The 15,919-nt window shown below is 34.4% G+C and overlaps 1 protein-coding gene across 1 annotated transcript in view; it reads right to left on the bottom strand.

The window, feature by feature from the left end:
- The window catches only part of LOC149783596 (uncharacterized), a 45,622-nt gene that overhangs the window by 13,241 nt on the left and 16,462 nt on the right, over positions 1-15,919 (bottom strand). The window contains exons 5-6 of the mRNA XM_089931855.1: positions 14,850-15,128; positions 7,287-7,513 (exon numbers count right to left, since the gene is read on the bottom strand). Of these exons, the coding sequence (XP_089787981.1) occupies positions 7,290-7,513; positions 14,850-15,128 (503 nt within the window). The 3' untranslated portion in view covers positions 7,287-7,289. The remainder of the gene's footprint in view (positions 1-7,286; positions 7,514-14,849; positions 15,129-15,919) is intronic.

Raw genomic sequence — 15,919 nt, 5'->3', positions numbered from 1 at the left:
CACTCCATCTACTATGACCATCAATACTACACTATATCAAGATTGCAATATAAAACTAAAACACTACATATATGCAGAAATATATCTGCATTTCTATATATTATAGTATTTATAAACTTCACTTGTTCCTGTGGTTATTTATCAAGACATGATACTGTGGCAGACTTGAACTTCCTCAACTGCTTGATCGTAAAATTTGTTTTCTAAACAATTCAGACTTCTTGCCTGCTGGTTGATCTTGGTGACTAAAATTGCTGACAAATTTTCTGCAATTAAGGAGGCCCTAAAGTCTGTCTTAATTTTCCTCACTAGAGAAAATACTCTTTCGCTGTCACTGTTGCTGAGAGGAATGCACAGGAGCTGCAGCACTTTTGGTTCTTCGAGTTCAGGAACATTTGTCGGAACAAATGTTTAGCATGGTCTCCAGCTGATAAAGTAAATTGTGTTCAACAAGAAAACTCACAAATAATGCTTCAGCATTGGTAGCTTGCAGGTCTTCCGCCGATGGCTTAAAATATTCCAGAGCTGAAATCTGCGAATTCTTAATCTTCCCACTTTCTACGTGTTTTTTTGCAACCGACATGCTTCCTCACATCATCTCTGCCACCATGCCCAATACTACAATTTGTGGCACAATGTGTGCAAAAAGCATGATTTATATCAATGTTTAATGGCAGAATGCACACCCAATTTTTGATTAATTCCAAATTAAACTTCATTTTTTGAGCAATACATTTCTTTTTCCTTGGTGGTGAAGACATTTTCAAGATCTTGCATACGATGCCAAACCGTAATTCAAATAAGTGTTGGTGACACATATGCAGAGCAAAATTGACAAGGCATGGGTGCCATCATTGTACACTTTTTTCTCACTAATGCAACAGATAAATCTAAGTATTTTTCTAACTTTAGTTTTTTTTTATCTCATTCTGGTTGTCTCAATCAGATCATCTCAGTCATGGTTTTCCATTTGCTAGGAACTACTTTTAAAAAGAAGAAACCCCTTGTATCTTCTGCTGTGCTTGACGGTGTTATAATAAAATCAAATAACAACAACAGATATATAACAAAAAGAAAGTCATAAAGCAACCTAAGGTCTCTCCAACTTTGATAGCATACCTTACAAAACATTTTCAGAGAGACACCCAAACACATGGACAGGATGTTGAGCTATTTGGTATTATGCTAGAAACTATAGTTTGTTCTACACAGCATGGTGAATTTGTCCTATTTGTAACTCAGTTCTTCTTCATGGCAGCATAATTAAATAAAGATAAAAGTATTTACTTCATTTTAAATCTTTTGTGTGAAATGAATTAGGTACTTTTAGCTACATTTACTGATGCTGACCTGAAAATTTACCAAGCTACAGATAGGATAAAGCTTGCGATGCTGAGTGGAATGAACTATGACAAAACACTCTTCCAGACACACAGACAATACACACTATGGGCTATAAAAATACAAACTCTCAAGAGCAAAAAGCAAAGATGACAATAACCAGAAATGTTTTATGTCAAACTGGTTTCTTCATATTTTTCTAACATCCCCAATCAGTCCCAGTTGAACCAACCATAATAATGCAATTGCAAATGAAAACTTCTGGACTTACCATTCAAAGTGGTTCATTTACCAGTCCACAAGCTATTCCACAAGAAATTTCCATGTAGTGTATCAATGCACTAGAAATAGCAACACTTGCCATATTTCCAGTAAAGAAAATATAATTTCCAAGAAAGTCAATACACACTTTTAAGAACTGAACCTGGTTTAGTATTGTATTGTAGCATTGCCTAACATAGAATATTTTCCAAAACTCATGAAACTTAAAAGTTATCCACAATTAGTTATGAATCGTTATTTGCATATAACATCCACTGACTAAATGTGATAATACAGTAATAATATCTAATGCTGTTATTTTTTTATTTTCTCATGCATTTAACTTGTGTACATAGAGTCAACAGATCAATCAACTGCAGTTAGTAAGATTTTCATATTAATGTGTGGTATTTACACAAATATAGCAAATGACATATTTTTTTGATCTTTTTTCCCTTTATATACAGTGAGAAGTAATAACAGTAGCTGACTAGTACCGTAGTGGTTAATATTATTGCAAAAATACAGTGTTTTTTATTATTTGGTAACAAGTGAGAAAAATAATCTATATCAGTGTTTTCACCAACACAAGGAAATCACAGTTGTGGGGTATATTATTTGTCTCCCTACCAGGTTCTGCAGACAAGCAATGTAAACTTATGACTGGGATTTCTTTGTCTTCATGCAAACCCCAATATAGATTATATTATTCTATAATAAGGCCTGGGTTCCTGCATCAAAAACTGTTTGGAAAAAGCAGGTGTGATAATCATGCATGTCAGCTTTAAATTGGTAAAATTGGTAAAAGGTAGAGAATAGAGAATCATGACTTTTCATGGGAAATAAAGAACAAGAGCTTTTCAAACTAAATGCTTGGCATGGTAGATACACAGAAACAGTATTACAAAATCTAGAGTTAGCGTTGTTTCTACCCATATTCTTTTCAAGTTTGTGTTCCTTTCAGAGAGGCTTTGGTGGTGGCATTGGTAAAAAAAATCAACACATTATAAAGGTTACATTGTGCTGAGACAACGAAAGTACTTTGCTGTGGGATACATCATAGCAGTGAACATAGGGGCCAACACCAAGATTCAAACCCACACTCTTCTTGCACATAAAGCAACTATTGTTCTCAATGACCATAGTCAATTATTTTTGCATCCTTTAAGCTGTTACACCGGTCAACCCTAAAAAAACTTTCTCAGCAAGACAGTCAATATTAGTCCACAAATTAGACCAGTTTTTAGTTAGGTACACTTAAATCTTACTTACTCCAGCACAGTTTAGGAAACTGCAATTCCAAATCCCATAATGCTGAAAGCCTTACTTGTTCTCCCAACTTGACATAATCTTTGGGTGTATTTTTAATCTTAAGTGGTAATGTCTATCATCCTTCCCACCATGAAACATATTCAAATATACATGTGATGTCCAATAAATGTATTTGTTGCCTTTCCTGGTTTTACCCTCAAGAATATGAAAGTTCTTTTATGCTTATGAGCAGATTGTTTAAACTTTTTAAAAGGCTTTTTGTTTTATCATTTGTAACTGCTTTTAGATGCCATTTTTAGAAAATGCTAACTATTCAAAGGCTTCAGAATGCATGATAAATGTTGAGTTTAAAACATCTGAGGTAATCCTGTAAAGGTAGACTGGTTCCTTGATGTACTCCTGTCTCCAATATGAAATACAGATCTGGATCACACAAGATGACAGAGCCACACCATTTTCCTTTACAACCAAGTAGATGTCATAAAAGCCTTTTAGTGAAACCCCATGTTGATATGACTATTGATTCGCAAAAAGTACCAACTAATATGACTATTGATTCGCAAGATGTACCAACACAAAAATTTCCAGATGCCCACTGTTGTGGCCATATTGCATGTCAAAGCATCACCATAACAAACTTGTACTAATGGATAGACAGAAAAAAGAAAATGCCATAAGTTCTTCTGGACTATGACCATTACAACTAAAAATTAACCAAATTTTTTTAAGGTGAAGGAACATTTTGATACCATCAAGCATATGATTACAACTGAAGTATGATAACAATACATTATGGCAATATGTACTGTTAAAGCATGTGGATAATAAGACATATAAATAGCAGTAAACTATACATATAATTATAATAATAATAATAATAATAATAATAAAATAACATTAATAATAATAACTACAAATGGCATTCATTTGCAACCTAAGTTGTAGTCCTCCTCCTAAAACATCATACCAAATATAATCACCCTTCAGGTGATGTAGAGGGAATTCTGGTTACAAAGAAGGACTTCATATTACCAATGAAATATAACCTCTGCTAGAAAGCTGCATCTGGTTTCAGAAAGCTTTCCTATTATCTACCCATCCATCTTAAGCATCATGCCAAATATGATCACCCTTCCACAATCCACATAAGTGGAATTCAGGTTACAAGGATAACATAAATAGACAGATGGATGGATGGACAAGAAATGAACAAAGACACAAATATACATTATCTGTCATAGCTCATCCTTAAAGTAGCAAGTATAATACTGACTACAGGACTTCTGCTGAATCCTATATACAATGAGTGACTAGTGTACCATATGAACTCGCTTATAAGCCAAGTCAAACAAGAAACAACAAAGATCCTGATCTGCTGTAGCATAGTGCAGATCAAGACTATGTTGTTTGTTCTGATTACTTCTAACAAAATGCACAGATCTAGATCTGCTGGTATATTATACAACAGCAGATCTGCATCTGTGCAGTATAAAATTTTATTATATGCTCATTGTTTCTCCGTTAGCTTTACATTGTTGGAATCGTTCAGTATCTTACGATACTGCACACCTTCATATTGCATTCACGTGCATAAATGAACTACTTTTTATTGTAAACAAACAATGGATGCAGACATAAGCACTTTTGATTTGTAAATAAATCATGTACACTCGCATAGTAGGCACTTTATGTTTTGGTTATTAAATTTGTTTCTGAATGAAGTAAGGCAGATGTTTCATGGACTACCACAAACCAGCTGCTTTGGCACATTCCATGCTAACTTTTTTGATACAATCTTTTGGATTAGGCTAGCTATACAGTAGATGCCAGAAAGAGTCCTTATAAATAGCATACAAGTGAGAAGGCATAAACTGTCTTCTTTAGCTGGTACACCACTCCCTCGATAACTCGTGCCCTGATAACTCACAAACCCGCTTATAACGCAGTATCAGGCATGGATTCCATTTTGTAAACCCAAAATACCCAAAAAATTATCCCTTTTGTTGAACTTGAAAAAACGTGCGATCAAAATTGGTAATGTAAGCTTTGATGTATCGCTCGTTTTATTGTTGAAAAGAGTAGATAGGACCTGGAAATTTTAATCAACACTACAAAATATCAATTTTAAAATAACTCATACAATTGTTTACATTTTCTTTCCAAACAACATTCCTAGTACACTGCAATTAACGATATGTAAGGAATTTTCGATCAATGAAAATGTCACTTACGCCGAGCAGTACATTACTTTAATAAATAAATACAAATTAAATAATTATTTTATCAAATGAAATTTGTGTTCTAGTTCCATCTTTTAGTTCCTTTTAAGTGTAATCGTCATAAGTGCAATGTGTCCTTTTGTAATTAAACGTAAAATGCGTCAATCTATTGTAACAGCCATGTCCACGAGCGTTTCTCTGAGAACCTAATTAAGTGCTGACCGTGTTTTGATAACTGACTTGCAGAAGTATTTGTTGTATTGTTGCACTAAATTAAAAGCTGGCTTCCTTTATATTATCATGTTAATTATGTCTTTTGAATAAAAAGAAAAGGAGGTGGAATAAAAGAAAAGTTAAAAGACAGAAACATCAGACTAACTTAAAATCTAGCAGCCTCGGTTGTATGTCGAGTGAACTCACTTCATTTGATCAATCGGACACTGTAATAAATGTTATTGTGTATGTAACAGAAACTACCTTAAATCAACTGACTCTTTCATAACTATGATCAAAGATAACAAGGCAGCAAAGTGAAAAGAATACTTCATAAAATAAAGAGCTGGATTTCACAGATATGAACCATTGTGGGCAAGCAAGTTTCAGAGAATTCTTGAACTGGCATTTAGAGATATCCTCAGGAATGATAACAACTTTCATTATTACTTCCAATGAAATCACGACATTAACATTGTACTAACTGAACAAAAAAAAATTGAGTTTTGACGTAGACGTGTCACGAAATAAATGTTGCAAGTTTTTGAAGATAAAAAAGAAATCTTGTTTGGTGGTGTATCAACAGTTAGTCTAGTTCCCAAGATGTGGACTACCGATTTGGCAAGATACTATTAAATACCACTATGGGAACCAGACTCATCAAAAAAACAAAAGACAGTAACGTAATACACAGATTTTTCACGTACACGCGATGGTTGTTCAAACCAGTTGGAATGATCTTTCATATGTTGGATATTTTGAGGGGGAAAAAATGTTATTTAAACAGAATAACGAACAACTTCATTAGAAAAAGCGCACCATTAAAAATTACTATCAACGTGATTGTAAAATGAGGACTCAGTCATTAAAAATCCCAGTTCCCTAATGCCCTGCCCCCCCCCCAGTTTTCTCGATGTCAAAGAGATTTTTTTTAATTTTTGGAGGTTCCTTGGTAACTCGCACCTCACTTATAGTGCAGTCTATGTTTGTGGACCCCGTTGTGTGTGAGTTATCGAGGGATAGGTGTAATATGAATGGCAAAAAATATATTTAGTTTTACATCCTGAATTTCCTCAAAATGTACTTTCTTAGTTCTGCAAATCCGAATTACATGAGCCATATCATAGGTTCTCAATCTGGATTACACATTTTGAAACTGTATTGTAATTTCGAATATAAGTGCAATTATATTCTCATTACTGAACTCAAAATGAAAACAGCATTAAATTCTAAAGCATCTTTTTTATAATTGCAATTGAAAGACTTCATATTTTTCCCACATTATGATTTCAAACATTCAATGACAGAAACAGAAACCATTTGCAGATGTCAACTTGCTTCTCCCTCGCTTCTTCAATCAGATGTATTTCATGTGGAATTGTCACATATAAATACAGTCCATAATCATTAAATTTTGTGCAATTAAAAAAAATACAAAAATTTATTCCAGATCAAATGAAAGTTGTTGCAATGCGCATTCATTCACAATATGACTCCAAATTTCAATTTTAACCAGACATGCCAGTTCTTTTGTAAGTTATGTCGAGTGCACGACTAAGTTCAAATTTATCTGGACGGAGTTATATGCCCAGTAATAATGTTGTTGTTGTGTAATGACGAATCTGCGCTTGTGTATTTAGTTTGAAATATGGAATAGATTCAGTTACTTTGTTTCTTGTAGTGCTTTTTGCTAATACAATTAAGCATTAGGTAGAATAAGAAAATGTGCATATAATAAAAAGGTTATGGCATTTGTATGGGAAAATATGAACTTGTTTTGTTGGATGGATATACTGCAATCCCAAGGTCGTGCAGTATTTACGTCCCAAAAACTTGTTCACATTTTCCCATACAAATGCAGTAACATTTAAGTACTTGGCATATATGTAAGTACAAACACTACTTTACTAAATATAACTGCAATAAAATCTTGTATCAAGGGAAGAATAGAAGAATCATAGTTTTCAATTTTCTACTTACACGTTAGCTTTTAATGGGTACAACTTTTGGTTTTGCATCTTCATCTCCATAGCAGATAGCAATCTCACGAATGAGCCCTGCAATCTTCTCTTCAAAAGGATACTTTCCACTGAAGTCAAAAAAAAGTTTTGCTCCAATAAAGAAGCCTAGCCATCCATCTGGTTGGTAACCTTTTTCCATCTTCAGAGGAACAATTTTCTTTTTCAGTTGAAATGCATATTCTGCCTCTGCAAAAAAGGGTGTCCTTTAGTAGTTAATGCATAGATACAACGTCACTGTCGTTAATTCCCAATTCATGGATAAGCACTCCATGAAATGTTTCAGTATACACTAACAATTGAATTTACTTTAAATGGAAGGTTTTACTATAATAAAGTTTCATATTTATACAGTATGGTATTAACCATTTTCCACTTTTTTCTGAAGTAAGAAAAATAGTCTTGATCCAGCCAAGAAGCCTAGCCATACATTTGAGTTGTAACCACTTTCCATCTTCATAGGAACAATTTCCTTTCCCATGTAAATGCATACTCTGCCTCTGTAAAAAAGCATGCCCAGTGTAGCAGTTAATGCATGCATACAACATTACAGTCCTTAATATCCAACTGACGGATAGTCAACTCCATCAAATGCTCCAGAGTATACTAACAATTCAATTTACTTTCAACTGAAGTCTTCAAAATTATGAAAGTTCATATTTATATAATATACACATAAATTGTAACTGATCAATTTCCACTTATGTCTGTGTAGTGAATATTTATGTACACCTCACTATACTGTGAAATCATGCCTAAGCTACGCTATGTAGCTGGGTAATAAACTTCACTGATTTTACTACCCCTGATGCACCACCTGAATTGGGTCCTTCAGGTATATGGAGAGAAACTACAAACTGATTGGCACAATCTATTCTTGGAGTGGAGTTCAGTATGAAACTGCATCACTTGGATGAGAAAGTAATACAATTTCCTCGGCAGTTGAAATGTGAGGACAAGTGGTTTTCCTGAACACTGTTGATCCCCATTTGGTGCCTTGCTTATCCCCCACACAGCAAATGGATGCTAAAAATTCCCCATTTTTCATTGACTATGATCAATATTTGTGAAATTAAAAGTTTTTTCCTGATCAAGAACAAATCTATTCTTTCTTAATCTTTTTCTAATTTTCTGGTAGCAATGAAACCCTGCATAATGCAAGTTTTATCAAAATGGGATAAGAAATATGGCTTCCAGGTGGGTAACATCTAATTCAATCAGATCCAAGATCAATTCATCAGCATGCATGGATCTAGCTCATATGTGATCTAAATGATATTAAGGCATACCTTCCAAGTTTGACTGATTTCACATCTGAAATATGACATTCAAAGTGGAAACAACATTAGCCAATCAGTTACATGCATGGACCTTGCTCATCCCAATGTCTGAGATTTTGATAATATAAAAATCAAATTCTTTGTTTTATGAACATCACATCAGAAATTTGGATTCCTGAGTTGTAGCAAGCAGTTGTTGATAGATAAATGCAATCAGACAATGCACTACAGACAACAAGCCCATACCTTGATATATTTAGGTATCCCAAATATGTATTTTAAATGCAAATGTTCTGAGGGACCATGCCAAGAAAGAAAACAGACTCAAAATTTTGTTTATCATTTATGATTCAGTGATTTTTGCTTGTGGCAAGCAGCATTTGTCAGATATGTTTTCTTCCATTCATTCCTCATTCATTCCCAGGTTATTCTGCAATCACCCAAGTGTTCATTCTGAATTAGTTTTCTGGTCATTTACCATTTGTTCATCATTTTAATTCTGTTATAATCTTGTACTTAAAAGGTACTTCCTAAGGTACTTAAAAATTACCTGGCCCCATTTTCATCAAAATTCAAAAACCTTTTCCTCAAACTGAGATTTTACATCATACTTCAATATTTACAAGTTTGGGGTAATTTTCTGACTGGATAGTGGAGTACTGCGACATATGTCAGGAGGACAGTAATATGACATAAGTCATCATTGTGAACTAAGTCAAATGGATGAATTGTGACATAGAGTTACAATATTGTTGTGAAGATATATAAAAATAATGATAGAATTAAACTATTCACATTTCCTAGCATTGTTCTTGTTTTAATATCATTATGTAGATGTATTTAATGTTGTGTTTAGATTTAATTTGAGAGGAATCATTTATTTTAATTTATTGTAATCTCAAAATGCTAATATGACTGTTTGGACTAAAGCAACATTCTGGGATTCTTGTGAATATATTCAAAGTTTTTCCAGACAATTCCATCGTGATAGATTTAAGACTGTTGGCACTTCAGCACAGTCAAGGATAGTGGTACATCAGCACACTCAGGACTTGAAATTCATTTGGAACACTGTTCTTTTGGACTTATAATAAAACTTTAATTATTATTTTCAATTTAATTCACAACAGTGCAAGTTGCTCTTAAAAGTTAAATTTATAACTTAGATAATAAAATTAGTTGTTAAATTTTACAAAATTTGTTGGTTTCACTTCTTCCTGTTAATAAGTTTAAGAATGTATTCATGACAATAGAAAGGACACAATATCATCTTTAATTTAAAATTCAACATATGGAAATCTTTCTTATTCTAGAACAAAGAGTTATGAAATTCCTCAAGTTTCAAGAAATCCTTAAAACTCCCTCAGAGATAAAATGTCTCCTTTAAGAAAAATTAGAATATTTATGAGCCTGTATTTTTAACCCCTAAGTCTGCTGAATGTTCTGTGAAAATGATAATAGTTACCAAATAAGCAATAAGAAATATATTAAAATATATGCTTGAGAAGAATTTTTTAAAACTACTTAGTGAAATTGGGGAATAGGCATATATCACTTCTTAGGAAATGGACACTTCCTAAGTGCAAACAATTTTCTTTCTTTAAATTTGTTAAATCAAAGAACAAAAATCCCTAATTACTACACTTCCATTTGAACCACTGAATTTATTGCCTTATAGTGAGACCACCTTTTAATGAAGTACATAACACAATACTGATTATAACACTGTATTGAGCTCACCTTATAATAAAGTACATTATATTGTACATATAATTTTAGTATTACATAATACAACAGGATCCCTGTCCATACCTGTCTTTTATTAGGAAATGTGTTATCATGAAGAGCACCACATTGGGAATTTTTTCCATTTATATGACTCTCACAGTGAACTCTGTTTATTAAGCTGCTGTTTAGATCAATAATAAGGGTAATTTATTATAGGCAAGGCAGTTCTAGGGTCAGTGGCATAGAAACCACACAAGCAACCTCTGCAACTGTGGTGTGGGAGGGGCAGTGCCAGTGATGGACAAAATTCCCATAAAACAATTTTTCTTACTGAAGAGGGGGTCCTAGAATTAAGAGGCAACAGGGAGGCAGAATGTCTTCCTACACCACTGTCAAAGCCATATAAGATGCAAATCTATGCTAACAAGAATACCATGAAAGGTACATTAAATGCCCAACACAATGTTTAATAATCCTCAGATTTTCTTCAGTCACAGTGACCTTGACATCTGACCTTTTGAAACCACAATCAATTTGGACATTTTCAATGCAGAATGATTTGAGTTCTTTTTTACCCCAAAAGCAAGCCATCCACAAAGTCTGGTTACTGAAGATGCTGGAGCAATGGAGTTTATTTTGCCAAAGCCATTTCTAATTCTCTCAGTAACAGTGTCCTTGACCTCTGATCTTAATATATCAATTGAGAATTAGCTATGACCTTGAGTAAATAATGTTAACTGCAATTTAAAAATTAGAATTCACACAATCAAATATTATTCTTCACTATAAAAAGTGGTATATGTGGGACCACATAAAGTGAGGTGCTTTTGTAAAGAACAATCACTGTGGTTTACTTGGAGTGAATAGATAAAGCTAAACAAATTATTGAATATACTTGCTATTAATTGAGGTCCTACCAAAAACAAAATAGATCCCAATATAACTCAGGTCCAACTACAATCAACATACACCCCGGCATAATTCAGGTCCAATTACAAACAAACATAGACCCCTATATAATTCAGGTATAAATGAAATCAACATACACCCCGGCATAATTCAGGTCCAATTAAAAAGAAACATCGAATCAATATAATTCATGTCCGACTACAAACAATAAAGACCCAATATAATTCATGTCCAACTACAAACAACACAGACCCAACATAATTCAGGTCCAACTACAAAGAAACATAGACCCAATATAATTCAGGTCCAACTACAAACAATATAGGCCCCAATATAATCAGGGTCCAGCTAAATAACACAGACCTAAGTATAATTAATCAACATAGATGACAATATAACTCAGGTCCAACTACAAACAACAGAGATGCCAGGATAACTCAGATCAAAATACAAACAACATCGACCCCAGTATAAGTCAGGTTGAATAACAAACAACATAGACCCCAATAAAATTCCTGTCCAATTACAAACAAAATAGACACCAATACAACTCATGTCTAAATACAAACAACATAGATCACAATACAGTTCAAATGCAACTACAAACAACACAGACCCCAATATAATTCAGGTCAAAGTGCAAACAACATACACTCCAATATAATTCAGGTCAAACTACAAACAACATGGACCCCACTATAATTCAGGTCCAAATACAAACAACATACACTCCAATATAATTCAGGTCCAAAAAAAATCAATACAGACCCCAACATAATTCAGGTCAAACTACAAACAACAGAGACCACAATAGAATTAAAGTGCAATTCAGGTCCAACTGCAAACAACAAAGACCCCAATATAATTCAGGCCTAACTAAAAACAACACAGACCCCAATATAATTTAGGTTCAACTGCAAAGAACACATACCCCAGTATAATTCAGGTCCAAGTGCAAACAATATAGAAAACAGTATAATTCAGGCCCAAGGGCAAACAATATAGACTCCATTATAATTCAGCTCCAACTGCAAACAATATAGACCGCAATACAATTCCTGTCCAACTAGAAACAAAATAGACCCCAATACAACTCATGTCTAAATACAAACAACATAGATCACAAAACAATTCAAAATCAACTACAAACAACATAGACTCCCAGAGTTCTCGCTAGGATTTCAAAACTAGTAGTCCAGGACTCCCATTTTGGTAAAAATAGGAGTCCCACCATCAAAAGTTGCAATACCTTCTTAACTACAGAATCAACACAGACGTGAGTGTATCAATTATTAGATGGAGAGGTTTTCGTAATGTAATCATTCACTCATTTTAATATAGCTTCATTACAACAGTCCACTGACAGGATTGCAAATGTATGGTTTGTTTATTTGTCTACGTCCTTGTAGTAATTTTAGGCAATGGTTAAATAGTATCTGATTTGCTGTTTTTTCCCCGTATTTTTGCAAATACATGTCAAGTCGAAAAAACAGCTTGGACCTGAAAGCGCATCTCGCGACTTCCACAACATAGCATTGTCCCATATGTTTCTGACCTACATAATTTGCATTTTAAGGTTAAATCTTTAATAAAATAATACCTTGGCTTTGCTTTCAATGATTTGTATATTTTTCTAAAAATATTTTCCCACCGGGCCTCCAGTCAAAGCCTTTGAACTTGCCGCCCAGCTATTGCATCATGTTCTTTTTGATGCACTCTTATAATGGCAACATGTATGTACATCAAGTGTTCTTTCAGTCATTGAATTCAATCATTGTAAATATCAGCACAGCTAATTGATCAACACATTTTCCCACAAAGCAGGTGCCTGAAGCAGGACTGGCAAGTCTTTGAATTTTGCCGCACACCTATTACATGCGTATGGAGGATACCCGCCTCAGTGATTTTCTGCATCCCAGATCAAAAATTGGCATCCAAATACTCATAATTAAGGTTTTTCCAAGATCTCTGACTCCAGTATAATTCAGGTCAAACTACAAACAACACAGACCACAATATAATTCAAGTGGAACTACAAACAACATAGACTCCAATATAATCCAGGTCCAACTACAGACAACACAGACCCCAATATAATTCAGGTTCAATTGCAAACAACACAGACCCCAGTATAATTCAGGTTCAACTACAAACAACACAGACCCCAGTATAATTCAGGTCCAACTACAAACAACACAGACCCCAATATAATTAAGGTCAAACTACAAACAACACAGACCACAATATAATTAAGGTCAAACTACAAACAACACATACCCCAATATAATTCAGGTTCAACTACAAACAACACAGACCCCAATAAAAGTTAGGCCCAACTGCAAACAAAATAGACCCCAATATAAGTCAGGCCCAACTACAAAGAACACAGATGCCAGTATAATTCAGGTCCAAGTGCATACAATATATAAAACAGTATTATTCAGGCTCAAGGAAAAACAAAATAGACTCCATTATAATTCAGCTCCAACTGCAAACAACACAGACCCCAAAATAACTCGGGTCCAACTGCAAACAACACAGACCACAATACAATTCAGGTCGGGGCCCTGAGTGGTCTAAAGCGCTCTCCGTTACAGATCACTGCCATCTTACCTCTGTCTGTGTGGGTTGGAGTCTAGGATTCGGCCAATGTGGGTATTTGAGGAAGCTTTCCAGTAGCTTCTCGTGGGGCGATGGTTCTTCCCGGGGTTTTCCCAGGTTCTTCGTCCACCATTAATACTGGCCGCCATACATAGCCTATTGTGTGCTGAAAAATGGCGTTAAACCCCACAACAACAACAACAATTCAGGTTCAACTGGAAACAACATAGACCCCAATAAAATTCAGGTCAAACTACAAACAACATTGACACAAATATATTTCACGTGAACTAGAAACAACATATACCCCAATATAATTTAGGTCAAACTACAAACAACACTGACACAAATATATTTCACGTCGAACTAGAAACAACATATACCCCAGTATAACTAAGGACCAACAACAAACAACATACACTGCAATAAAATTCAGGTCCAACTACAAACAACATAGACCCTGATATGATTTAAGTCCTTTTACAAACAACATAGACACCAATATAATTCAGGTCCAATTACAAACAACATAGACCCCAATATAATTCAGGTCCAACTACAAACAACATAGACCCCAATATAATTCAGGTCCAATTGTAAACAATACAGACCCCAATCTATGACTGTATAATGTGACTGGGTCTAAGCAGTTTGCAGTGGGATCCAAAATTGTCCATGGGTCTGATTACTGGATTGATAAGAGTTTTAGTAACTGGATTGATCATCATCATCATCATCATCAAAAAACAATGACACCACCATTCAAAAATCATTCAAATACACAGCATCATTTGAAGGAGTTCCGACATCCATACATACCATCTGTAATGAGATACAAGTCATATCCAATTGCACTTGGACTGGACTTATAAACAAGTTCATATGGTGTCCTTTTCTTGTCTGTGACCTAAAATGAAATGTGGACTCAGTGTTTTGAGTTTAACTATACATGAGTCTAGATTATCAATGTAAACCTACTACACTGTACTATGTTTTTAAATATTTACCTGCTCTACAGTTTGGACTGTCCTTGTATTTATGTGACATACATATAAGAATAACATCTGCATGTTCTACAGCCTCAGCCATGGCCTGCATTGTTGAGCCACTCATATTGTCAATATCCATCCACACAGCATAACCATGTTCTTTAAGAATGTCTCTTATCTTTACTAACTCCTTCTGATAGCTCCAGTCGTAACTGATCATGATGTGGCCTCTTCCATCTTTTACAGGTGTTCCAGGGCTCTCTTTTGCAGGATCCTTCTTTTGTTCAAGAGAACTCTCTAAATGAATAAAATGTTGAGCATGAGTGTGAAATCCTTTAAAATGAGATGTGTTCATTGAACATGAATGCCTTTACCATATCTATAATGAGCCTAAAAGTAAAACTTAACTGGATGGGTGGACAGATGGAGGGAGAAGAATAAATTTCATGCCTCAAGCACATTTTTAGTAAGGTGTAATAACATCCAACAAATACAGAAATTTGTCTGATGACAAGTTTCAATGATCCTTTTGAACGATACTGTTGTGTTCACAGGCAATGCATCTGACTCTGAATATATATCAATCTATCTGTACCATAGTCTCAGCTTGGAGGTGAACCTTTACCAAACTGGTGTTAATTTTGTCTATCTGGAAAAATGATCCATTGAGATTGTCCAAATCTAATGCTGTACTGAATTAATGAGGTAAATTTATATTCTATGAACATTTAACCTTTCTGTGAAGTTTGACAGTTTGTCCTCAAGAGTCATGTGCATTTTTGAGTCAAATTAAGGTTACCAATGAGGATTTATTACCATGAGAGTACCATGATTATCACATCATATAACTGCTACACGAGTTTAGTCACTTTGACAGAGAAATGAAACTTTCATGCAGAAATCTGTTTTCTACTTTCAGTTTAATTTACCTGGAGATTTGTCCCTGAGACACAGAAATCAACAAGTTTCTTTAGTCACCTTGAGTACAAGCCACTCATAAAGTTGATGTAAGTCATGCATAAGTAATATTATTGTGCAGAAACCATTTTTGGTATTCCCAGTAAGTGACACTGACTTTTGGACCATTA

This window comes from Sinohyriopsis cumingii, chromosome 14 (genome assembly GCF_028554795.1).
Source record: "Sinohyriopsis cumingii isolate HCF-2022 chromosome 14, ASM2855479v2, whole genome shotgun sequence".
In the NCBI taxonomy this organism is placed as follows: Eukaryota; Metazoa; Mollusca; class Bivalvia; order Unionida; family Unionidae; genus Sinohyriopsis; species Sinohyriopsis cumingii.
Note: the sequence above shows the minus strand (reverse complement) of the source record. Positions and strands in the feature narration are given on the sequence as shown.